Source organism: Ambystoma mexicanum, chromosome 6q (genome assembly GCF_040938575.1).
Source record: "Ambystoma mexicanum isolate Mex_15411 chromosome 6q, UKY_AmexF1_1, whole genome shotgun sequence".
NCBI lineage: Eukaryota > Metazoa > Chordata > Amphibia > Caudata > Ambystomatidae > Ambystoma > Ambystoma mexicanum.
In genome coordinates, this window is record NC_090937.1 from 1,249,513,197 (window position 1) to 1,249,539,281 (window position 26,085).

The window sequence follows — 26,085 nt, forward strand, 5'->3', positions numbered from 1 at the left end:
CCACTGGAAGACCTAGAAAGTAGAGTCAACCAAGTCTTGGAGGACAAGAGGGGTCATGGATACCGCATCTGCAGCCTGCACTTCTCACCGGATATGTACGATACATCCTTGTACACAAAGAGGAATCAACCGAGAACAACTCGGAAATTGCTCCCAAACGCTATTCCGACTTTACTCGTGAAAATGCCACCACAGGTGAGTCACGCTTCCGGATTTAGCTTTGCGCCTGTATTTTCGGTGTAAATGCCACTTATAGTACTTTCCATATTTATGTGATAGAATAGCTGTTGAAATAATGACTTATTTGCTAAACATCAGTCCTTGTTTTGTAGAACCCACATATAAAAATGATTTATGGGGACGGATAACTATGCTATATTATGCGTTTCAATAAGTGTAATTTTCTCGGATTCAGTCTCCTTACATGCCATTTTGTAATGTTGGAATTTCTAAATTGAATAATACTTTCCCTTTACCACTCCATGGCTATCCACCGAATATGAAGGAACAAGATTCAACATCCATGTCTTGCCTGGAGTCATCAATCACTTCGAGCGCGTATCAGGTAACCTTACCTAGCTATTCTGTTCCAGACTGGTTTTATGTACAGAATTCTAGATAATGTGATCATATTTTTGCAATGTATCATTGAATTACACAATGTTTCTTTACCACTTTACTGTTAAGTACCTTTGTCGTCTTTCCAAATTGTGTGTCACGTTTCCATCTTTTCGACCTCACTAATGAAAGTACTGTGTTTCAGGGAGATGCTGAAGTGTCCACTACAATCCAAACACCCCTCGTAGTAGATCCGGTGTCAGAGGTATGGGTCTTCATAGCTCAATAGGACGAGATAATCTGATCATATTTTCGCAACGGATCATTGCATTGCACAATGTTTCTTTACCACTTTACTGTTGACATGTACTTTTGTCATCTTTGTCCCGTTTCCAATCTTTTCGACCTTACTAATGCAAGTACTGTGTTTCAGGGATATGCTGCAGCATCCTCTACAATTACATTATCCATTGCGGTTTTTCGGGAACCAGACCATACAGTTGCTTCGGAGCCAGAGGTATGGGCACTGATAGAACCATCGAATAAAAGAAAGTCGGTCTAATTAGATGTGTAATGCCAATTACTTATTTTAAATGGATACTATTTTTTGTAGGGATGTATACAAGATCCGTATATTGAACCGGAGGAACATGTATCAGAGTCGGTCTGCCAGTTTGCTGATGTTAGAGTAAACAAGGTTTCAAAGAAAAGAAATAAAAATAAGGTTAGTTATAAACACTTTCTATTGTTGGCAAAAGTTTTGTGCCAAGGCCTTCATTATATGCTTTTATTAATGTCAATTGTATAACAATGTATGTTGGATTTACACTGAACATCCCTTTTCCTATCTGTCCTGTAGTTGCCCAATCGAGTACGGACTATGCAGACACAGACAGCGATACAAATGACAGATGCTGCTTGCCAAACTGTTTTCACCATGGAGGAACTATTCATTGAGGCGCGTCGTGTTCACACTCAAGATGCCTATGTCCAATGGCCAGAAAATGAATTTAATAAGACCAGCGATTCCAGCAAAGTGTTCTTGGACCATTGCTAGAATGCGCCCGCTCCGCCAGAGGAAGGTGCAGTTGAATTCATAGAAGATAGTTTTACATTACTCGATGAGCACTTGACACAATCGCCCCCCAAAAAACAGTCCACATTGATGTTTTTTCCTATCCATCGTCAAGTAACAAATGTTGAAATGACAGAAACTGAAGCATCAACACTATTGACCGACGAAACACAAAGATATCGTCTATAGTATGTCCGGTTTTGCTGATATGCCCACCGCGGGTCAGTCCGAAACAACAATGTTGCCTGATGACAGTATTATAAAAGAGGCCAAATACATAATATTCGACAGCAGCTTGATGGAGATTATAAAGATGCTGAAATGTGTGCATTCAGTGGGAGGGGAAGTATGGAGAAAGCCATTGGTGAGCGTGACTCGTCTAACACAAGGCAGTAACCTGAAAATACATGCCACCTGTGAAAAGTCACATAAAGCATTTTCATGGTCCGCACAACCGATGCTGGGGAAACTGCCAGCTGGCAATCTACTGTGTGCAGCAGCTTTACTTTTCAGTGGCTCTAGTTTCACAAAGTTATCCAGTTTCTTTCAGTTTGTGGGACAATTGGCTATTGAAAGTACATTCCCCGAACAACGGTTCAGGCTAGCCAGCGATGGACAGTGTGACAGCCCCGGATTTTCTGCTAAGTACATCTTCAGGACATGGAAAGTAAGAAAATTGTGAGTTCGGAGGTTGTGCAGGTGACCCAATGTAAATCTTTGGTGGCCATGGAGAAACTTGGTTTTATAAAATCACTGGAAGATCTACAATCGAGGGGAATGCAAATCGAACTCATAGCCACGGACAGACACGTTTCAATAGCCAAGACAATGAGAGAGCAGTATCCAAATATTAAACATCAATTTGATGTATGGCATGTTGCCAAATCAATTAATAAAAAATCTCGGCTGCAGGGGAAAAAAAAGGTTTTGAAAGTATTTCGCAATGGTCCCAGTCTATCAGCAACCATCTTTGGTGGAGCTCCAAAACATGTGATGGGTCTGTGAAAATTCTAGTGGAAAAATGGCGCTCACTGATGCACCACTGTTCCAATGTTCACCACTGGACAGAAAACCAACATTTCCACCAATGTGAACATGGCCCTTTGTCCCCAGAGCAGGCAAGGAAGAAGAAGTGGTTGATCCCCTGTTCACCTCCACACAAAGCCCTTGATAAGATTGTGTTTGATAAAACTCTATCAAGAGATCTGAAGGGACTCACAGAATTCTGTCACACAAGAGATTTGGAGGCATTCCAAAATATGTGCCTAAAGTACAGGCCAAAGAGATTGCATTTTGGCATCCAGGGGATGAAATGTAGGACTTTACTAGCGGTATTAGCGCATAACGAGAATGTGGGCCGGGAACAATATAGGACTGCAGGAAACTTAGGGATGCTTCGCTACAATATGGCCTTTACAAAAAGAAGCAAAAAATGGGTGGTCAAGCCAGCATATGATAAAAATGGAATTAGATTTTGTGAAAGATCTCATTGTTAATGTCGTCGAGATGCATACTTATGGAATCGTGCACAAATCTGTTCAGAGCACACATACATTGCCACAAAACATTGCCAACGTGCCATGTCCACCCAAAGCAGAGCTTGTTAAATCGTTCAAATCCCGGTTGAAATGAATATCGTCTGTTTTTATTTTTGCACATTTTTTTTCTATAATCTGTATAAATAAAGTGTGCATTTTGTCTTTTGAAATCTATCCTCTCAGTCCTTTTCTTCAAAATATATTACAATTATTACGATTGCTTTCACATTTCACAGTTTAGTTGAGATACTGTGGGACCGTCATTTCTCGTGCTATTGAACAATGGGTGGTTTTGGAAGTTGACTTGGAATAAAGTTCTGCAAAATTCTGAATAACTGCTGGACCTACAAAAGGGATTAAACCTAGGCCACAAAACATTCTACGCACGCAAGAAGTACTGACTGTGAAAACGTGCCATGGGGTAGGAGGCCATGAGATAAGCAAAGGTGGCCCTATTGGCAAATTTCACCTACAGCTGAGCAGCGCCACGAACAACTAGCAGCCCCCTATTTCCTGAGGCCGTGTTTCAAAATTCATTTTCTCATGGATGCGTTGACACAGGATGTTGCAAAGTAAGAATGTATGTTCATTTTGAGTGAAGGTCACCAGCTTTGAATTTCGGCTTGGGAGCTGTGAGGCCCTACATGTCCCTCGCACAGTATAAGGTTCTATTGTTCTTTGACCTTGAGAGGTAGGGACCATTCCGAAAGGGATTGAATTGAAGGGGGCTGTAATAACATATGATATGATAAGGTTGCCCATTCCGAAACTGCACCTAGTTACATATAAGTTCAGTTTATGAGAAAACGTTGACACGAACGGAGGATTCTGCATCACAGTCTGCATTACGCCTAGAGAATGGAAATTGCGAATATAATGTAAGTTTCTCTTTAGACAATTTCATACCAGAACTAATCGAAATATGAATGGCTGATGGTTACTGATGGGTGACATTGTACTTTTTCATTCTGTTTGGCATATTGCAATGAAGTGCTAGTACTTCTATCTACCGGGCAACAGGGGCAGGCCAGCATCGAGACGCATGTAGACCACCACTCGTTTCTCCCTGGCTCTACGCTAATAAATCATTACATTGTTTTTGCACCTCGAATTCTTGCCCCAGTTTACGCATTACGTTTAGAGCTCAACATTCTCATTCACACCATCCGTGGAAGCAAATAGCAGAGTACTTTGATATTCCACGTTCACATGGACGTATTCTCTCAGTTCACACTGTGTCACGTCTGCGCTAATAAAGGAAATTAATAATTGTAATAAAGATAGGCTACTGAGACACTTTCCGATTTTTATCTTTTGCAAACGGGTACATCGTGCCGTTCTGCGATTGGTATCTATTCCAGACCCCGACCAATGGCTTGTTCAACCGCCAGCTGCAGCTACATGTCAATCGCTGGATCTACTTGACCGTATTTTGGGACGACAGACAAGGTCTAATCTGTCCATACGCAGTACCGGAGATCAGGAGCAACATAACAACCTTTACGGTGGTCTAGTGCCAAGTTGAAGCACCAGCCTTGCAATTCACTGTGCGACCGAAGTGCTTTGATTACCCAAAACGAACACCCTGTGTACCCAAAAGGAACAGCGCGTGACTCACGATAAACATTTGCGGATTTATTAAACGAGAGCAAAGAAAAAAAGTTCTATTTTAATTGATTAGGTCACACGCCGATTGTTATCGAAACATTTAATGTGAAATAAATGTACTTTACCAATTGTACAGTCTTGTTGTTTCCTCTTAAAGTACAGTTTCATATTCCTAATTGTGACGCGCCGCGCTGTGAGATGTGTGTTGTTTTCCGGGTTCCGCGTCAAGTCGCGTAAGTGACGACTGGGTGCGTTTGGCCACGCTGCCCAGCAACGTCACAGAGAGAGGTGGAGAATATAAATGATTTGGTGATGTCAGGCTCAGGGGCAGGGGATATGATTTAGTGCCGCAAATGCAGGTCACCCAGGGCGATGCGGAAAGTGATAAGATTATCACAAGATGGCCGCGCCCTGCTGCCTGATTTTGCTTGTATTCATGAGACGAAAAAACTCGGGTATGGTGCATATGAAATGTTTGTACGATTGATCGAATTATGGTTAAAACCACATGGCCGAACCATAGGGACAATAATATTTCTGACCACACCATTCCGTTAAACAAATTATTCCTGGGTCTGAGTCCCTATTATTAGCTTTCTGCCCATGTGTGCTGTTATCTCATATCCCCATAGTCTGGTGCAACCATCCCTAGAATGGCGATGGTGTGCCGCCTGAAAAATGGGTGTAGAGATCCTTGCCCTAAGCTTTCTCACTACTTTCCTCAAGCTGAATCACTAAAGTGCACATTTCTTGGTGGTCGGTTCTCTTTTTAATTTTTACCGCCTCCAATCAATGTGTCTTATAGTTAAAACACTTTCTGAGGCCGAGTGGCCAACTGTAGGTTTAAAAGGTATTATTTGTTTCTATTGATACATTCACTTGTACTTTTGAATAGAAAATAATAATAAAATAAAATAAAAATGATGTATGATTGTTGGAGCCCTAATCTCCACTTTATGTAGGGTCTCGGAGTCGAGGTCATCAGCCCCTCAGCTCTTCAGATTGTCAACCGGTTTCGGCAGAGCTGATAACTAGCCGCCTTCTTCAGGCCGGAGAATTATGCATTCTCATTGACACTATGATTGCTTCAAAGGACTCCACATCTTAAGAGGGATGGAGAGTTACCTTCAGGGTTTTCCACGGGCAATTAGGCTTGGGTCCCGATCACTGTAGGGTTAAAAAAATGGACAAAGGGGTAGTAATCAATATGGGAATATTTAGAAACTCCAAGGCTAGTGTGGCGGCTGAAAACATAAGGAGTTTACCTGTAGTATCACTGTGTTATCTTTAGTGATGATGGTTGCCTTGCTGGTTATCTCCTCTATGGTAGTTGACTTCCGTGTGGATAGCCTACAAAAGATTTACTGATTTGTCATATCTTGCATTCATGCAGTATGAACTCTAGCGGGTATATCTACATGTTGGATTGGAAATGGCAATTACCTGCAAAGTGCAGATTCCTCTTGTCAGGCTGTGTGGGCTTCTCCAGGTACTGGTATCTTTTTTCGTCTAGTCCTCTAAATGCTCAAATGGTAAGTAGAGCTATGGGGGTGGGAGGGGAGACCAGGCGGTGTCAGTGCCCGTATGCTAATACACTATGCCATACAAAGACCATCAGAGAAATGCAGTGATAAGATGGCTTTCTATGCGTGGATTCTCAATGTTACTAACATACAAGTAAACACGGGATGATCGTATTGATCCACGTGCTCTGTTTTATCCAGTCCACTATGCTTTCTACAGACCATCAGGAAAATACATAGATAACTTGGCTTACCATGTATGCATGCTCAATGTTGCTATCTCCCAGTGAGCACGGGATATTCGTGTTAATCCACATGCTCAATATGTGCTACATGCTGTTTTAGATTCGCGATGCCCCTGTGTACCCTCACCTTAGTTATTGTTCAGATATTGCCCCAAGCGGTAAACAGACCGTCTGTAGTCAGTCGGCAGTCGCATCCGCCATGTTGTGCTGCGCCCGTATATCTTCGGGATTGCTACGCGTCATCACGTGATCCAGCGGGACTACAAAAAAAAACAAAAGTATGGTGTGGATGGTAGTACTCCAACAGAGGACGCTGCCTCATTCCGTGCGGGCGATCACTTGTGCCGAGAGGATTGCTGTTATCACTCGAGCAACTTCGAAATGTAGTAACAAGGATTATTATACACAGTTCCATCGTGGCAATCAGAGCCACCACACTGCAATCCCCGTATGTAAACATCGTTCAGTGATTCGTTATGAGGGATAGCTGGGCGCATGCTGGTGTAATCAAAACTACGATTCTATTCGTAGTCTGGGGGAACACAACTGAACCATAGGCAGGCTGGGAGATGTAGTTCTACCTAAGGTGCACCATACAAAGCCCACTATAGCATGTCAGTGTGGCCAAGGATCAGCACTGTATATCATTGCAGGTGTTTACAAGGCTGGGTGAAAATAAAAAAAACAAAAAATCTGGAAACGTGATATAACCTATACTGGTCCCGTTGTCACGTGACATTTATTCCCAAAGTTACCTCTTTTATATGGTCATGGGTATGCTCACATACTGTGTGTCTATTGTGGATGCCAATGTTGACACTCCAATCGAGCTTACTTGTCTCGCCAAAATGACACAGGCACTGGTGCTAGTTGTTGTATGTTAATTAATGGCACAGTCTTCCTAGATCTTTCTTCAGGTTATGCCTAGTGTGTGTTATGGTACTGCCAATGTTTGCCAACACATTTCTTCATTGAGGCCAGTCTTGTGACTTTGCAGCCTAAAGATCCAAAGTTGTTCTCTTCTTAGTAGCAATGCAGCTAGGTTGCCGCCTCTTTTTGGTACTGTGACTTTCTCAAGGATAGTCCATGTCAAATCGTTTTCTGTGTGACCTTTTCTCATATAATGTTCTACTAGTGGGGCAGAACATCGTTTGGTCCGGATATTGGATCTATGTTTACAGATCTGAGTTTTTATTGTGCGTGTTGTCATTCCAATATATTTCATATTGCATGGGCAATGAATCAAGTATACTACGTTCATAGTATTACAATTTGTAAATGTCCTCTGTTCCCATGGGTATTTCCAGCCAATGACTACTGTGGTGGTGCGTTTAGTGAATTGGCACACTGCACAGTTACCACAGGGAGCATGTCCAAGCGGTCTCGGTGCATTCCAGAGGATAGTGGTTTCAGGGGGTTTGGTTTCTTGATATGTATGTACAAGCCAATCTCTCAGATTGTTTCTTCTTTTATAGCAAAGAGGAGTGCAGGTAAATTGTGCTCATCGACATTAAGCAGGTGCCAAGATTTCTGAATTTCTTTTTTAAGGGAATTGATAACTGCTGTGATGACATCTGGCCCCCTTTCTTTTTTTCTCTGTTGTGTCAGGGTTACTTCTCTGAGGATATTTCTGGCTCTCTTGCGTGCTTGTCTTATGATTTTATTGGGATAGTTCCTTTCCCTCAAGTTGGACGTGAGTCTTTCAGATTGTATGTCATATTCCATTTTTGTGCTGCAGTTTCTCCTAAAGCAGAGGAATTGTCTGAACGGCAAGTTCTCTTTAAGGGTCCTTTGATGGAAGCTCGTATATTCTAAAAGGGAGTTCCTGTCTGTAGTCCTGCGAAACACAGTGGTCTCGAAGGTATGTCCTGTTCTTTTAATGGTGAGGTCAAGGAACATGGCTTTGGTTGTGCTCGCCTCATAGGTAAATTTCATAAATGGATCCAATCTGTTGATCAATGTCATGAAGTCAGTTAGGCTGTTTAGATCTCCCTTGAAGATCATGAGTATATCGTCAATGTAACGATGCCAACTTATGTTCTTCAAGAATGGATTGTTTTTCGGGTAAATATGTTTTTCCTCAAAAGCTGTGACATACACATTTTGCCAGGGTGGGGGCAAATATTGTTCCCATAGCAGTTCCAGCTATTTGTTCATAGTATGTGTCTTCTTTGAGGAAAAAGTTCTTAGTGAGTGCTAATCTGCTAGTTGCTATGTGAGGTGTATGGGCATGTCTAAGGTGCCCGTCTTTTCTACTAAAATGCTTTCAACCACTATCAAGGTTTCTTGTTGGGGGATTCGAGAGTATAATGATTCAATATCCATGGTTACGATAAGGATGTCTGGATTGGCCAGGTGTAGGTTCTCAACATATGTGAGGACTACTGTGGTGTCCTTGGTGTAAGATCGCATTTTAGGCACCTCATTTTGTAGGAAAAAGTCGGCGAACTGAGACAAAGGTTCCAATATCGAGCCGATGCCAGACACTATAGGTCTTCCTGATGGTGGATTGGACCCTTTGTGGATTTTCGGGAGTGCATTGAAGGCAGGGCATTAAGGGTGTTTTGGGTACAGAAAGTCAGCTTCTTTTGCACTTATATGGCCCTCTGCTTCTGCTTGCTCTATAATCGGGTTGATTAGGTTTCTTAATTTTTCTGTTGGATCACTGCCCAATTTCCGATACGTGTTGTCATCTTCTATCAACAGATTCACCATTTAGTCGTAATCCTTTTTATTCATAACGACAATGGCACCTCCTTTGTCAGCAGATTTAATAGTAATCTCACCATTAGTTTTCAGTTCATTCAGAGCTATAGTCTCTTTCTTGGTCATGTTGTTAAAGTATTTGTGCTCCTCTTTCTCAATGGTTTCAAGTTTTTTTAGAATGATTTTTTCAAAGGTCACTGACTCCGCAGTTATTTCATGTGGTGGGGGTAGAAAGTTGAGTTATTGTGTAGTTGTGTGACATCTCGTGCTCCCTCGTATGTATTTTTGGAGAAGTATTGTTTCAACCTAATTTTTATGATGAGCTGAGGAAGCTCAATTCTAGTTTGAAAAGGGTTGTGTGCTGCAGTGGGTACATATGAGAGCCCTTTTTCCAATACTTTCAACTGAACTTCTGTCAGTACTAAGTCGGAAAGGTTCACCACAAGGGACTCTGTCTCGGGTTTTCCCGGATTAGATCTTATTCTGGAGGTTGGTTTTGTTCGTACCATCCTCTTCCACGGTTCCTGGTGACCCTGGGGGACTGCTCTTGCCAGCATCCTCTGGGTCTGCCACGGATTTTTGTAGTCCCGCTGGATCACGTGATGACGCGTAGCAATCTCGAAGATATACGGGCGCAGCACAACATGGCGGATGCGACCGCCGACTGACTACAGACGGTCCGTTTACCGCTTGGAGCAATATCTGAACAATAACTAAGGTGAGGGTACACAGGGGCATTGCAAATCTAAAACAGCATGTAGCCCATACTGAGCACGTGGATTAACACGAATATCCCATGCTCACTGGGAGATAGTAACATTGAGCATGCATGCATGCATGGTAAGCCAAGTTATCTATGTATTTTCCTGATGGTCTGTAGAAAGCATAGTGGACTAGATACAACAGAGCATGTGGATCAATATGATCATCCCGTGTTTACTTGTATGTTAGTAACATTGAGCAACCACGCATAGAAAGCCATGTTATCACTGCATTTCTCTGATGGTCTTTGAATAGCATAGTGTAATAGACTACGGACACTGACACCGCTTGGTCTTTCCCCCCGCCCCCCATAACTCTACTTACCATTCGAGCATTAAGAGGACTGGACGAAAAAAGATACCAGTACCTGGAGAAGCCCACACAGCCTGACAAGAGGAATCTGCACCTTGCAGGTAATTGCCATTTCCAACCCAACATGTAGATATACCCACTAGAGTTCATACTGCATGAATGCAAGATGTGACAAATCAGTATATCTTTTGTAGGCTATCCACACAGGAAGTCAACTACCATAGAGGAGATAACTAGCAAGGCAACCATCATCACTAAAGATAACACAGTGATACTACAGGTATACTCCTTATGTTTTCCGCAGCCACACTAGCCTTGGAGTTTCTAAATATTCCCATATTGATTACTCCCCCTTTGTCCATTTTTTTAACCCTACAGGGATCGTGACCCAAGCCAAATTGCCCGTGGAAAACCCTGAAGATAACTCTTCATCCCTTTAAGATGTGGAGACCTTTGAAGCAATCATAGTGTCAATGAGAATGCATAATTCTCCGTCCTGAAGAAGGCGGCTAGTTATCAGCTCCGCCGAAACCGGTTGACAATCTGAAGAGTCGAGGGGCTGATGACCTCGACTCTGAGACCCTACATACAGTGGAGGATAGGGCTCGAACAATCATACATCATTTTTATTTTATTTTATCTTTTTTTTCTATTCAAAAGTACAAGTGAATGTACCAATATAAACAAATAATACCTTTTAAACCTACAGTTGGCCACTCAGCCTCAGAAAGTGTTTTAACTATAAGACACTTTGGGCCTCATCACGACTTGGGCGGTAACGGTAACGCTATTAGCGCGGGCGGTATTAGCCCTACAGCCGAACTCCGCGGTGCTAATAGCGCTGGATCACGAGTTTGGCGGTAATGTAAGTCCCCATTCCCCACTGAGCCCATTCGGGAATGCCCCATTCCCCATTGGGCTCAATGGGAATCTTCGCGCTAATACTGCTGGCGGATTTCCCGCCGGCGGTAATAGCGCAAATTTTCGGCGGATTTCCCCCCAGCTCAGAGCTGGGGCGAAATCCGCCGAAGCCCTGATTCGGCGAAATCTTAAATCCGGCGGTAATAACGCTACCGCCGGATTTAAGGGTTACCGCCGAAGTCGTGATGAGGCCCATCGACTGGAGGCGGTAAAAATAAAAAAGAGAACCGACCACCAAGAAATAAGCACTTTAGTGATTCAGCTTGAGGAAAGCAGTGAGAGAGCTTAGGGCAAGGATCTCTACATCCATTTTTCAGGCGGCACACCATCGCCATTCTAGGGATGGTTGCACCAGGCTTTAGAAATGTATAAATACAAAATTAAAAAAAAGAAAGACCCCAGGAAGAACCGGATGCGCATCCCAGGAACAGGCAAGGTAACGGGAGAGGCGCAGAGACCGGTAGGGGCTGGAAGGTACAGGAGGCAAAAACCCTTTACAGAGATAAATATCAGAACTGTCTCCCTCATGTCAGTACAAGGCAAGCGAGGCTGCCAAGGGGACATAGAGAGAAGGGAAGAGAAACCGGGGTCGGGGACCCAAACCAAGAGAATGATACGAGTCATCTTCCTCATGCCAGTACTTGGCAGGGAAGTGAACCAAGTGGGCCAAACCAAGGAAGAAGAGAGAAGCCAAGTGATAAGCGTCATCTTCGTCGCAGCATTACTTGGCACGGAAGTGAACCAAGTGGGCCAAACCAAAGAAGAAGAGAGAAGCCAGGTTCACAGACTCTCATAACACTCAGAATTGGGTGTTGTATGGGTGTTGCAAGTAGACTTGGAGAAGCGAGTCATTCCCTGTTTGTAAGAGATTCTTTTGTAATTACCAGGAGAAGGGAGTCATTCCCCAGGGGGAATGTCTCTTGACTGCTGACCTACAGCCTGATCTTTTCAGCCAAAGACAAAAGTTCCAAAAGGTGTAGAAAATCAAACAAAAGTTCCACAAGACTCAAGGGGTTATCTCCCTTTCCCCAAAGCCTTTCCAGCATATTAAAGCAAGTAAAGGCTCTGCAAAGGCCAAAGGGTTTGAGTCCCTTTTTTCAGGGTCTTTCCACTATCTCTGTGCCTCTAATAATCCAACTTGTAGGGAGGGGATGCCTGTACCTTCTTTATCACCCCTTCCTTGGTTTAGTCTCCTATCAAGGAGGGTCCCCCCCTCTTCTCATTCACCCACAACCTTGGTTTACTCTCCTGCCAAGGTCTGTGGATGTTGGTGTTTGAATAGGCACAGTTTGTATTTTCTGTAATCTGTTGTTTAACTTTCCAAAGTAAGTCTCAGATCCTCTTCACAGGATTATTCTGCCACTTCAATGTCCCTTGCACCTCGCCTCATGCCCCCCTGGATCTCGTCAACCTTGGGACCAGCCACCCTCTTACCTGTAGGGTCTGGGCTTTCCCTCTCCGGTTGCTTGTGGGTCTCCCAGGGCTTTTGGCTGATTCCTGGGTGTTCCGGCGTCCTCACAGGACCTCTCTGTGCTTCCTCCACTGCTTGGCATCTATCTCTCTGCATTCTCGTGGCTCTGCTCAGCAGAAGCGAGCTTACCTCTGCTTCGGTCTGCTTTCCAGTTGGCAAGCCTCCTTCAAACGTGGTTCTCCGTGGGACGTGCTGTTGTCACCTCTCTGGCCAGCCTCCGCGTAACTGCAGCCTCTCGTCATCCGCAGCAGACCAAGAACGAATACGCTATTCTAGAGATGCCTCCCTGCAGTTGAATTACAGCAGGCCAATCGTGTCCCGGCAAAGGCTAGAATGCATGCCGTCACTCGAGTTGGTGATCATCATACCGTGCATTATCTTCCCCATCCCAGCAGTTGGTAACTGTATTGCAATAACGCTTCTAAATAATATATTCTCTTTTCCTGATGTCCTTCTTCCCTTAACACAAATGTTGCCCATGTGTTGTCAGAGGCGGTGGAAGGTCTAGGCTTCCGTGCGGCTTGACTCCGGTGGACTGCTAGGTCCTTACCTTGAACTCCTTCCCACATCGGCTGTGTGCGGCGTGTTGCAGTTGATCACCATTCTGCGTTGAAGATTGGTGTCACTGTGCCTTCTCAGAGCGGTCTCCCCGGTCTCCCACGTTTAAATCCTTCTTGTTCGACTGTACGCCGTGGGCTGCTGGCAGCGGCTGCCCGCCTTGCTGCAACGAAGCCTGTGACTTCCTGGAGCGGTCTCCCCGCCTTTCACTTTACATCCCAGGCACTCCGGGCTGCAGCGCTTATCGGCAGCTCAGAGGTTCACCGGGACGCGGATGAGCATCGTCCGGGACCTGCTGGGGGCCGTTTGGCGTGGTGCGTCCTGATTCTTGGTAAGAGCCCCTCTATTTGTTGTCTGTTGAGTGACAGTTCCTCCTTGAGTGGGTTCCTTGGGTTTTCTGTGCTGCTCCTTGCTTAATTTCATTATCTATGACTGTTATGGCTTTAACCTAGCATGAATACTAGGATGGCAGCTCATAAGATGACTGGGGTAAACCCTTCCTCCAAACTGTCCGTGGGGATCCTAGCAGACTCCATGGCTTCATCTACAGCTTTGAACAGGGATTGTGTATCGGAGGTTGTAGCTCTTAGTGAGCGTAGGAGATTAAGAGTGCTTGCTAAGCATAGCAATCTCCATGTCACAAAAATGCATCTACCTGAAGAATGTGTTTCCCCGCTTAAAGTATCAAGCTTACCACAGGATAGAAATAATTCCTCTGTTAGGCGTGGTCAAATAGCACAAGCACCTTTGGTCAGTTTACAAAATACTGGCCCCATGCACCATACGATACCACTATTGAACGTAGGGGTCCCACTCTTGGTAGGGACTGAGATACCCACTACTACGCAATCTCCTACCCGGCAAGGGAGGGTTATGCCTATCTTAGCTCAAGTTGAGCCCTTGGGTCCTCCCATTGAGCCTTCCCAGTGGTCTGAGTCTATGGCCAACATTGCAAAAGAATTAGCGCATGCAAAGACCCATTTAACATTGGCCTATTGGCGGAGGCCTTGAATAATTGGGCATCCAGTTTTCGATCAACTATGGTGAATACTGCCTCCCAGACACATGGATCTATCTGGACAAGCGCTTTGCCACAGATTCCCAGAATGAATGTTGCGTGCCACGCACATATACAAAGGAAAATAATAGACCAAGGGACTCAAACTGACTGTTGTAGTAATGTCTTGCTGGCACCTATTGGGGCAGCACTGGATTGTAAGGAAAAGGATAAGAATCTCCTCCACAATATAGTCGGTCCACATGAAACATCACCTTTGGTAGCACGACGTGAATTGAACTCCGTACATAAAGAGGGCAATGAGCCTGCAACTCTGAATACTAAATTGAAGAGAGCACTCTCCCGGAACTTGCAACAAAAAAAGTCACAAATGATTGATTGATTGATATTTTATTTCTATCGCGCTCGTACACAAGTGTTTTAAAGCGCGACAAGCAATGTAGGGGAACAGGGGAGAACAAAAGAGCGATCTTACTAGGCCCAGTGACATTGAGAACGCGCAAGTGCATGGGAGAGGTGGAGGGGAAAAGTGCATGGAAGGGGAGAGAGGTGGAAAGTGCGAAGCAGAGGAGAAACAGATAAATAACAATAAATAAATAATAAAGGCAACAAACAGTGGTAATGCAGCCAGCAATATGCAAGTGCTAAGTTTAAGGCAGCAGACAGGGTAGGTCTGATAAGTGCAGGAAGAAAAAGGGGGGGCTGTATGGGTACAGATACAGACCCCAGTGCAAGGGGTGGCCCGGAGGCAGTGCGGGAGGGTGGCAGGATGAGCAGGTACCTGGGCCCAAAAGACAGAGGGTGACCAGGTGCACGGTGCCAAGAGAGAACAGATCAGCAAGGGAGAGGGGGAGCGAAAGCAGAAGAAAAGTGGAAGGTCTTGAGGTGCTTCCGGAACCGGAGATGGTTTTCCTCAAGTTTTAGAGTGGCAGGGAGGCTGTTCCAGAGGGAGGCCCCAGCCGAAGACCGAGATCTACCCCCAGCTCGTTTCTTAGAAAACTGACCCTGAGTGAGTTGGAGGTAGAGGAGCGAAGAGCTCGAGAGGGGAGGTATTTGCGGAGGGATAGCTGAAGGTGTTTTGGACCCAGGCCCCAGAAAGCCTTGTGGACAATGCAGAGGGTTTTGAATTTAATCCTTGCATCCACAGGGAGCCAGTGGAGAGATTTCAGAGCTGGAGAGATACGATCCCAGGGCTTGAGGCCAAGGACAAGTCTCGCAGTCCTGTTCTGGATTAGTTGCAGAGGGCAGAGAGTAGAGGCAGGTAGATTTAGAAAGAGGCTGTTACAATAGTCCAAGCTAGAGAGAAGCAGAGCTTGTGATACTATGAGCTTCTGGGGGAAGGAGAGGAAAGGCAGAGTACCTCTGAGGAGGTGCAGTCGGAAATTTGACTTTTTAGAGACCTCAGAGATGTGGGAGGGGGAAGGAAAGGGTGGAGTCAAAGATGACCCCAAGGTTCTTAGCCTCGCAGGTGTGACTAGGAGGAGGGCCAAGGGAGGCTGGCCAGAGAGTGAGGGGAAAGGATGGTGAAGGTGTGCCGATAAGGAGGATCTCCGTCTTGCTGGCATTCAGACAAAGATCATTGGCGGCACACCAATCTTGAATGGCAGTTAGGCAATCAGAGATGAGAGATTGAGAGGAGGTGGCAGAGGGCAGCTTGAAAATGAGTTGAGTGTCGTCAGCGTAGTACTGGACATTTGTGCAGAAAATGGCAATGCAGTGGGCGAGAGTTGCCAGGTATTGGTTGAAAAGTTAGGGTGAGAGGTTAGACCCCTGGGGAACACCACAGGTAGAGAGGAAGATAGATGAAAAGAAGGACCCAAGTTGGACCTGGGAGGGTCGATCTGAGAGGAAAGAGGTCAGCCAGGCCAGAGCCTGATCAGTGGTACCCAGGTTTTCACAGAGAGGGTTGAGCAGGATGGTATGGTTGACCGTGTCGAAGGCAGAAGAGAGATCGAGGAGGATGAGGACAGATGGAATGTTAGAGTCAAGGTTGGTGAGCAGATCTTCACAGATGTTTAGGAGAGCAGTTTCGTGCTTCTGGCAGCTCTGAAGCCAGACTGGTGGTCATTGAGACAGCCAACCGAATTGGAATGAAGGTTAAGCTGAGAGATGGGCAACTTTTCCAGGAGTTTGCCAAGAAAGGGAGTAATGGAAATTGGGCGATAGTTAGCTGGACAAGAAGGATCAGCTGTGGGTTTCTTGAGAAGAGGATGCACAAAGGAGCACAAAATGCCAAAAATAAAGGATGTGAACACATATGACTTTGTAATGGATCAAAGACATTTTATCATAACTAATATCCGAAAAAGCGAACTCCAAAGAAGCCCTGCACAACAAGGTTTAAGCCTGGTTGCATCAGAAGACTGGTCCAGGGGTGGTTAGACGCATGGACTTAATCATCATTTGCAGGATTGATCAGAGTGATCGGTGCTCGCAACCTAACAGTGACTGCATTATAGTGGGCTGTGGGGCTAGCACCCTACCTTCCTTTCTTAGATGCTGTAAATATTTGCCCAAAGGGGCATGGAACTGCAATTTTATTCTTTAAATATTATAGTCCTTCATTAGAAATGTTCATTTGTGCTCTCCCCCAATATAACTACAGTGTTACTGATGAAAGTTTGATAGGTCTTGTGCTGGAGAGATGGCTATCACTGTCACTTGATTCTGTTTGCTCCCCATGTGGAATTATTTTCTCCCCATAACATGTACCGTTTATGTATTTATGTTTGTTTGTTTTTGTCCGCGCCATCATACCTATGGGTTTATTGTGCGCAACACAAATGTAATAAAGTAAAGTAAAAGTAAAAGAATCTCGGTTAATGTGGAGAAGGATGGATTTACAGGGAAGGTTGGCGGGGGAAAAGGGTAATGTGTTTTCCCAAGTAGGTCACTACTCTCAATGGTGTTCTCCCTCCCCATGAGATCCTCCCGCTGACCACCACCCCCACGGGGAATATCGGGTAGCGGCCTCAACTCTCTGGCCTCATTTAGATAGGGGCTCCCCCATCTAAGGCAATGACGACCTCGTTTTGAGATCGCCAACATGTACTTGGCAGTCAGTGTGTTGGTATTTATTTGCAAGCTCCTTGTCACTTAACAGGTAGACCAGATGCAGGTCGAAGGTGTGGACCCTCATATTTCCTTGGGCCTCCTGAATAAGCTTGGAGGCACATAGCCATGCTGGATTGCATAGGTTGAGGTCCACAGATATGCTTCTGGTGGAAGTGTCTTAAGCAATCTTCTTAGCCTTAGCCACACTGACTAAGCACTAGCTCCCTTTCGTCCTTGTGGAAGAAGGTTGAAAATTCAGGGGTGTCATTCTATACTTTCAAATTGCAAGCACTCGGGATTGCATTAGCGTTAGCTTGAGGGACATGCAGGGCACTGTTGTTGCACACAGCCTTACTCACACTGCCCAATGCCTTATCCACCTTACTAGGAAATGTCTGGGTGTGGTTGAAGACAGCGGGGGAAGGCAAGGTGATCCTGCCCTGCAACAGCGTTGTCAACATCAAGGCAGACTGAGCCAGCAGGTTCATGAAGCAATAGTGTTTCTCATCATGGGTCATTCTGTATGTACCTTCAAAGTGCTTGTGAAGAAGCTGAACCAAGAGCTGTAACTTCCATACCCACAAGGCCGCCCTCATGACGTCATGTTGAAGAAAAATGCCCACATGATGCACAATTGGCACAATTTGCCCTGACGCGAGAACCGAGAACCGTTGTCTTGTTGAATGACCTTTGCTTGATTCAGTTCATTCTGCCAGTCACTGATATGACTACTCTCTCCATGGGGGATGCTGGGGGTGCAGGGGGAGGGTGCTAGGCAGAAACCATGATGCACATGCATACGTTTTTGCCGGAGCTGAGTGCCTGGTGACATAAAATAAGCAGACTTGAGTCATGGTAATGCACTATGAAGAGCTAATCTTGCAGCTTGGACGTCTATGAGGAGGTTACACATTTGTCACACATGAAAAAACCACATTTTAAATGTCCTTGCATCCATGCCAATTTTATTATACTTTTAAAAAAAATGTAATTTGCTTGTGTAAAGTCAAAGCTTAATCCGCAAATGGCACAAAATAGACCAGACATACGCTTCGCTTGACATTATAATCTTAAAATAGGCAATATAGTATGCTAGTGGCATGTCCGAGGCGAACGTTCCCACCGCCTCACAATTAACACCATGAAGGTAACGCCAGGAAAAGATTAAAACAGCATCAACCCATCCCTGTAGGTCACTATGCGCTCTGCGCCACCTAAGCAGCCATGCTGTAATTATGCATAATGCTCATGAACGGCGAAGAATGTGGGCCAGATGCAGCAGAGGAAGTTGGAAGTGTACAGAACATTGACCATAGTATGGAGCCCTGGACTGTAATTGTCACTTTTTAGCTGATTGCATTGTAGCATAAGGATGGGTTGAAGCTCATTTATGCTTCGGAAATTCATTATCACAACACTCGCTGTTAAGTGGTTAGCGTGCTCACCTCTGGGGGCAATGAATACGCCTTTTGAAATTGAACTTTTTTAAGATTTCTTTTGTTGCTTTTGTTTGATGTCTTCAAGCAATTACACTACCAAAAAAACAATAAGACTCTCTATAGCAAAAACACATGTAAAGGGAACGGGCAAATCAAATCCGAAAAACAAATACAATAACTACAAAATAAATGCTACATTCATGAAATGTATGAATGAATGAACGAACAAACTGTAGCAATCGTGGGCAGATCGAATCCTGGAACTCAGTTGATCGAGGGATCTCCCAATTTATGAGGCTTGCCCCAGTTTTAATGGCAAGGAGCCACCTAGTGGTGAAAGGATAAGCAGCTTTTTTGAAAAGCTGTGTGCAAATGATATCAGCAAGGCATAAAATAAGCAATATTGCACCACAATTTGCTATACAATACCACTGATTTGCGTATGGGGCACCGGAGCGGACTGATGTGCTCCTAATGTAGCTGCAGAGGCAAGGAACACATCCCATGCTCGGTGGGAGTAATGGAGGATGGACGTCCAAAGCAACTCCTTTGCTGATAAAACCTGTGTTTATGTAATGTAATATTAGGGGTGTACAGAAATTAGGCTTTGAGTAAGTATTCGGCCGAATCACGGCTGAAAATTAGATATTCGGCTTCGGCAGAATACCTAATGGAATGCTCACTCGAAGCCGAAGTTATACCCCTAGTTGTATTACGTGATCTTTAACAGGGTTTATAGGCCAATGTATTTTTTTTTAAAAACAATCTATATTGCAGTATTTCGTAATGAAACAAAACTCTCACTGAATCTTACAAAAGCACCCACAGCATACAGTGATCCTAGGGGCCCTGATAGAGTGCTTACATCTTGGCGCATTGAGATCTCTGTACCCCACTGTGCTCCCTGTCCTGAGGCATTATCTCATGGTATACTGTTCCCTGTAAAACACTTTTGCAGACTCAGAAGGGATTATCACACAACTCTGCAGTCTCCCAGCATCAGCTTTAAAGCCTTAAAAATGTGTGTAAGATAGGGGTGTACCGAATAATAAATGTACTATTCTCGGGCGAATACCGGATAGTTGACCTAAGTATTCAGCAGGAGCCGAATAGTTACCAAATAGAAGATTACTACTGGAAATATGTCAAGATATGCATAACAAGCAAAAACTGTTGGCTTTGCCAATGCTTGTTTTAATCAGGACTGCAGTGAAGGACAGGCTTATAAATAGATCATAGCTGTAACTAAGCTTTAGAAGGGGAGGGCCCTGAAGTTGACATTATGGGCACTGCTGGTGGAGGAGAGGGGAGGAGGGAGAGAGCGCTGCTTTCAGTGCTCTGCCAGCCCCTTCTACCTGTTCATATGTGAACACATGAATCCTTTGCAGGCAGTGAATTGGCCTGCCGTCCACAAAATTGCAGAAGCTGCTCTGCCTGATGTCGCTCACTTGAGATGCACGCCAGCAAAAGTGGGAACTGTTTTTTTTATTGTTTTGCATAATGTATTTATCACTCCATGCTGCTCAGCATTTTGGTTTGCCTTTTATATGATGCCTGCTCTCCTTCATGGCCCATTGGGCTGTTTGTAGCCTTAGGGCCCTTGCCACTCTTCTTCCAGTCTCCATGACCAGCGACTGCCCTGCACGTGTCCTGCAAGCTCTTCTTCTAGATCACTAACTGTCTGGGGTTCTAAGAATCTTTGGGGAAGAATCGTGGGATCTGCTGGGGCCAAGTTTTGGAATTAGCACAGGCCTTCTTTCAGTGATGCTCATTTCAGGAAAGGCTTAACCATAAAAGTGCTGCTAAATTCTGAAAAAAATTGACGAGGCACGCCAGCATGTCTCTTCAGGATAAGTGACAACTCGTTGCCCCCTTTGCACGCCCTTTGACATGCAACACTGACCCATCTGTGCATTATTTCCCAGTATCCTACACTAATGTAAATGACATATTTCCTTTCCCAAAACAAGGATGGGATCTCCCCTTAAGTGCCCTGAATTCACATAAGGAATGATTGTAGGCTCCACCCACTCCCACTCTCAATTAAGAGTGTGTTAAATACCTCCACATGGACACCATGCTTCTCCTCCCACACATCGGGAGGGTAATAATTATGCAGAGAGCCCCTGATTTTTGCATGCAGCGTTGCTAATTACCGTAATGCAGAAATCTGCGTCAATGGGAGTAGGGGTCTTGGGAGACTACATGGCCTGGACATTCTTATCTGTGCATGAGTGATGAGGTGGGATGTTGCTGTGAGTTGTCCCCGTGCACTCCCCGCCTGTGTCCTCTGCATCAGCAGTTCACCGCTCTGTTTTCATCTCACCACTCGTCCACCATCACCTCCCAAGTCCCTCTTCCACGCTCGGCTTTTACTTGTTTCACGACTCACTGCCCCTGAAACGACTCTGTTTATTAGAGAGAAGCCAATATTAGCTTGCTCCCCTCGGCCTCCGTTTCACCGCCCACGCTCTCATCCCACTGGCCTTTTCCCTCCCACTTCCCAACCATTGCTTCCTCTCTGGCGTTCTCAAGCAACCTCTACCCCCCACCCCATAGTCTACTCCTTGGTTTCTTCACTGACTATACCAACGCATTCTGGGAGATGTACTCTTCACTTAATTTTAATTAAAAACATTGGAATTAGTCACCCAAGGCTGATGTTTTGTAAGAAGCCAAGGAGCGCAAAAGATCACAGAGCCTTCTGGTCAGTCGTTAGGCCACCCCTCCTTACTGCCACCATGGGCGCCATTTTGTAGCATTTAAAGGTAGATTTTGGCAGCAGAAGATTGGGTCTGTTACTCCAATACACACCTCGCGTCAATGTTTACTTCTTAGTCCTCGGGCAATTGCTAGTTTTCAAGCCCCAAAGAAGGAACTCACATCCTGAAATAGGTTAGCCCAACAAAGCTGACGTGCACACGCATACACACACACACACACACACACCTTTCGCCCCTTGCAAACAATCACAACTCGCTCCCTCCGCACATGTACAGTCACCTGTAATTCTTCATTTGCAGTCACTGACCTCACATCGTTAAATATCCCATCCCTTTTCTTCAACATTAAATTTCTTTTTTGCCTGGAGGGATATAGAGAACAGTTCTTGCAATATACCATGCGTTACCGTGATGCCTTAGGGTAGCAGGGAATTTATTTACGCCAGTGTTCTGGTAAAGGACAGCATGGAGTGGTTACTGCAGGTTAAGTAAATTCATCTCGCCCCATTGTAAATAGTGATAAAAAATAGTAATCATTTAGTTTGGCTTGCTAATCAAATTTGTTTTATTTACCAATGCCTGGGGCCAAACCAACGCTGAGTTCTTTGGCCGCTGAACCAATTAGGCCATTGAAATATACATTAAAAAACACAATACGTTCAAAACCTGCTCATGGATTCTTACTTCCATTTTGGTTTGGTAATTGTATTTAAAAATGTGTCTTAAAGGAATGGTATACTTCAGTAAAACGCTCAACAATACACACACGCACGCACGCGCACATGCACGCACACACACCCCCCTCATTAATTCTTCAATCACTGGATCTCTCAAAAAATTACTACAATCTACAGGTACACCGCAGCCAAAAACACAATACAATGGTAGCCATAAATCACATCTGTGGTTAGAAAAATACATTCCATAACCACTGGCATTGCCAATGTCCTGTGGTTTGAATTGTTTATCAAACTCTATGTGTACACAATCATAGTTGGAAGAGGAATCGAAGTGCATTTTTTAAATAACGATTAGCAATCACAATACTTTGCGTTTCAAAATCAGTATTTAATTTAAAAAATGTTTTCATGAAAGTGCAAAAAAATGAATGCTTAAGAATGATGTACCTTTCGTGCCAATGGGATACTGAGCTCTGTGCACATACTGTTTAGACTCTTCAGAACTCGCTTCTCCCAGCTCGCCTGCAGAAACATATAACACAGTTGACTGTAGCTCAAGTGAGATCTTCAAAAATGCACATCAGTCAATGTCAACACAAAGACAAAGAGATGATTCACTGTTGATTGTAGCAAAAGTTGCATACCGGTCAAACATGTTTTTCTTTGTATTCAAGATTGTATATACATGTTCTGTTTAGAGGATGACCATCAGTTGCAGTAGTTAATGGGGCCCCCTTTTACGCACATCAAAATGTGTACAGGTGGACAAGCACCATGCCTCCGGCCTTAGTCCCGCCTTCCTTTTCACAGAGTTTTGATATAAGCTTAACATACATTTTATATAAAAATATTACAATTCTTTGATATTGATTTGATATAAAATGTATAGTTGATATAAAATGGGTGTAATTTATATCAGTTTGATATAAAGTGAATATACAGTTTATTAAAAAATTATGTAAACACTGGAGCAGCCGACAACCATGCTGCTTGGTCAACTATGGAGGGCAAAGTGAGCTCTGAAGACAGGGACTGTGAACTTAGGGTTTTGCAGAGTGATGCGGTGATGACGCCAGAGCGGCGTTCCACTCCAAGGTGATAGGAGGCGGATATCCATTTTATAGATAATATAGATGATGTCATATTGTTATAATTTTAATGACACAGCCTGGGGAGTTAGCGAGTATAGATTTGATATTTACCAGGTTACTCACCGTAGTGACCACCTTACTCCTAGTCCATAGTCCCCTTTCCTCCATACTTATGGAACATCTCTCCGTCCTGTGGGACGGGACCGTAGCACTTTGTAAAAAGCATTCAAATTTTTTTCAAAAATGTGTCCCTCCTCTCTTTCCTGCGCGGGGCCCGGCACGCGGCCATAACCCCGCCCACCTTGGCTCCGCCCCACGCATCGCCCATCAGTCCTTTTCTATCGCAGGGTCAAAGACCCATTAGCAATAACAGAGGAACCTTATTAGAGGCGACGGCAGGCGGGCGTATGGAGGAAAGGGGACTATGGACTAGGAGTAAGGTGGTCACTACGGTGAGTAACCTGGTAATACTCCTACGTCCCGTCCCCTTTCCTCCATACTTATGGGAGATTCCCAAGCACTCCTTACAGGAATTATGGGTGGATGGAAATACCCCTTACTGAAACAGGTTCTTCAGCACAGCCTGGCCGAACTGAGCGTCAGCTCTAGAGCTCATATCGAGGCAGTAATGCTTACAGAAAGCAGATTGGGAGGCACAAGTAGCCGCTTTAGCGATGGACTCCCAGGGAACATACTTCTGAAAAGCAACCGCGGCTGCCTTGCCTCGCACCTGGTGTGCATGGATACCTTTAGGAGGTTTCAGCTTTTGGACGGTGAAAGATTCCGTGATACAGGCAGTAATCCATCTGGAAATAGATGCCTTAGACGCCGGCCTGCCCTGAGGCTTACCGAACGTCACAAACAGTTGGGAATAGCTCCAAAGCTCGGAAGTCCTGTCCAGGTAGAACTTAAGAGCTCTTCGGACATCCAGGCAGTGTAGAACCCTTTCCGCCTCCGAGGCAGGGTTCGGAAAAAAGACCGGAAGGGAAATCGACTGATTCAGATGGAATTCGGTCACTACCTTTGGTAGGAAAGCTGGGTTCGTCCGAAGGACTACCTTGTCCTTGTGAAAGACCAAGAAAGGATGCTCCACCAACAATGCCTGGAACTCACTCACTCTCCTCGCTGACGTAACGGCTACCAGAAAGGACACTTTCCAGGACACGTACTTGAGGTCAACCGTAGCCATTGGCTCAAAGGGTTTATGGCACAGCGCCGTCAGGTCTATATTTAGGTCCCAAGGTGGGTGCGGACTACGAACTGGAGGGTAGATGCGTGTCAAGCCAGCAAAATGTCTCTTCATCACCGGGTTAGTTAAAGAATAAGAACACCGGTCTGTAGAGAGGTAAGCGGAAATCGCCGAGAGATAAGTCCTGCAAGACAGAACATGAACCCCTGACTCTGCTAGGGAGGATATGAAGGACAGCACTGTGTCAATCGTTGCCACCCTCGGGGCCAATTCTTTCTCCAAACACCAATGACAGAACCTGAGCCATTTACTCTTGTATCGGGATCTGGTCGAGGGTTTCCTGGCTGTCTGGATAATGCGCATGTTATCCGCAGACAAACCCAAATGCTCTAGAGACGTGAACTCAGGCACCATGCCGCCAAGTTGAGCGATTGTGGGGAGGAGTGCCACATCTGCTGTTCCCCTTGGTGAAGAAGATCGGGAGTAACTGGTAACCTGATCGGCGGACACACCGACAGGTGCTGAAGTTCTGAGAACCAAAACCTGGCCAGCCACCACAGAGCTATCAGTAGAAGAGAACAGTCGACAGAGCTCTTCAACTTCCAAATTGCTCGATGAACCAGGGGAAGAGGCAGGAAGGCGTAAGCTCTCATGTTGCCATGGAATCTCGAGTGCGTCCCCCAGAGACGAGGCCCCCAGAACCCCTCTGGAGGCGTACTGAGGAAACTTCTTCTTTACCGGCTTGGCGAAGAGGTCCACCTCCGGTGTGCCCCAACGTGAGAAAATCCATGAGAGGATCTCCGCCTTCAACTCCCACTCGTAGCTGACCACTGTCCGCTGGCTGAGGGCATCTGCAGCGACATTTAGCTGGCCCGGAACGTGCACTGCAAGCAGCCAGACACCATGAAGCATGGCCCACTCCCATATCTGGATGGACAGGTCCACGAGGAGGGGAGACTTCGTTCCCCCCTGCTTGTTGATGTAATACATCGACACCACATTGTCAGTTCTTATGCGGACCACCTTGTTGACAATGAGAGGTCTGAACGCCTTGAGTGCCCCAAAAATCACCAGAAGCTCCAAATGATTTATGTGCAGGAGCTTGTCCTGAGGTGACCAGAGGTCTGAGACCTGAAGAAGATCTAACGTCGCACCCCACCCCAAAAGGGAGGAGTCTGTCGTGATCGTCACCATGGGGGCTGGGTCCTGGTACCCCACGCCCACTGACAGGTTGCTGAGAGATGACCACCTGTCCAGGTCCACTCTCATGAAATCCGGAATGGTTATCCGTTTGGACTTCGGGTCCACAGCCTGACGACAGGAACTCCGAAGAGCCATCTGGGTCGGTCTCATTTTGAGACGAGCAAGAGGACGAGCCAGTACACACGAGGCCATGAGGCCCAGAAGCCTCTGGAACCACCAGGCCGACATGCCGTCCGACTGCGCAAACATCTGACACGTGGCCAACAGATCCGCCATTCTGTCCCCGGTCAGATACACTCGGCAGTCGATCGTGTTCCAACGAAAACCCAGGAAAGTCATGTCCTGTGAGACCGTCATGGAGGATTTCCACCAGTTCACAGACAGCCCACGATGGAACAGGAGCTGAAGGAG

The 26,085-nt window shown here is 45.3% G+C and overlaps 1 protein-coding gene across 1 annotated transcript in view; it reads right to left on the bottom strand.

Moving 5' to 3' along the window:
• The window catches only part of TBC1D19 (TBC1 domain family member 19), a 2,127,563-nt gene that overhangs the window by 1,490,224 nt on the left and 611,254 nt on the right, over positions 1 to 26,085 (bottom strand). The window contains exon 5 of the mRNA XM_069631846.1: positions 22,639 to 22,713. Coding sequence (XP_069487947.1) covers positions 22,639 to 22,713 — 75 coding nt within the window. The remainder of the gene's footprint in view (positions 1 to 22,638; positions 22,714 to 26,085) is intronic.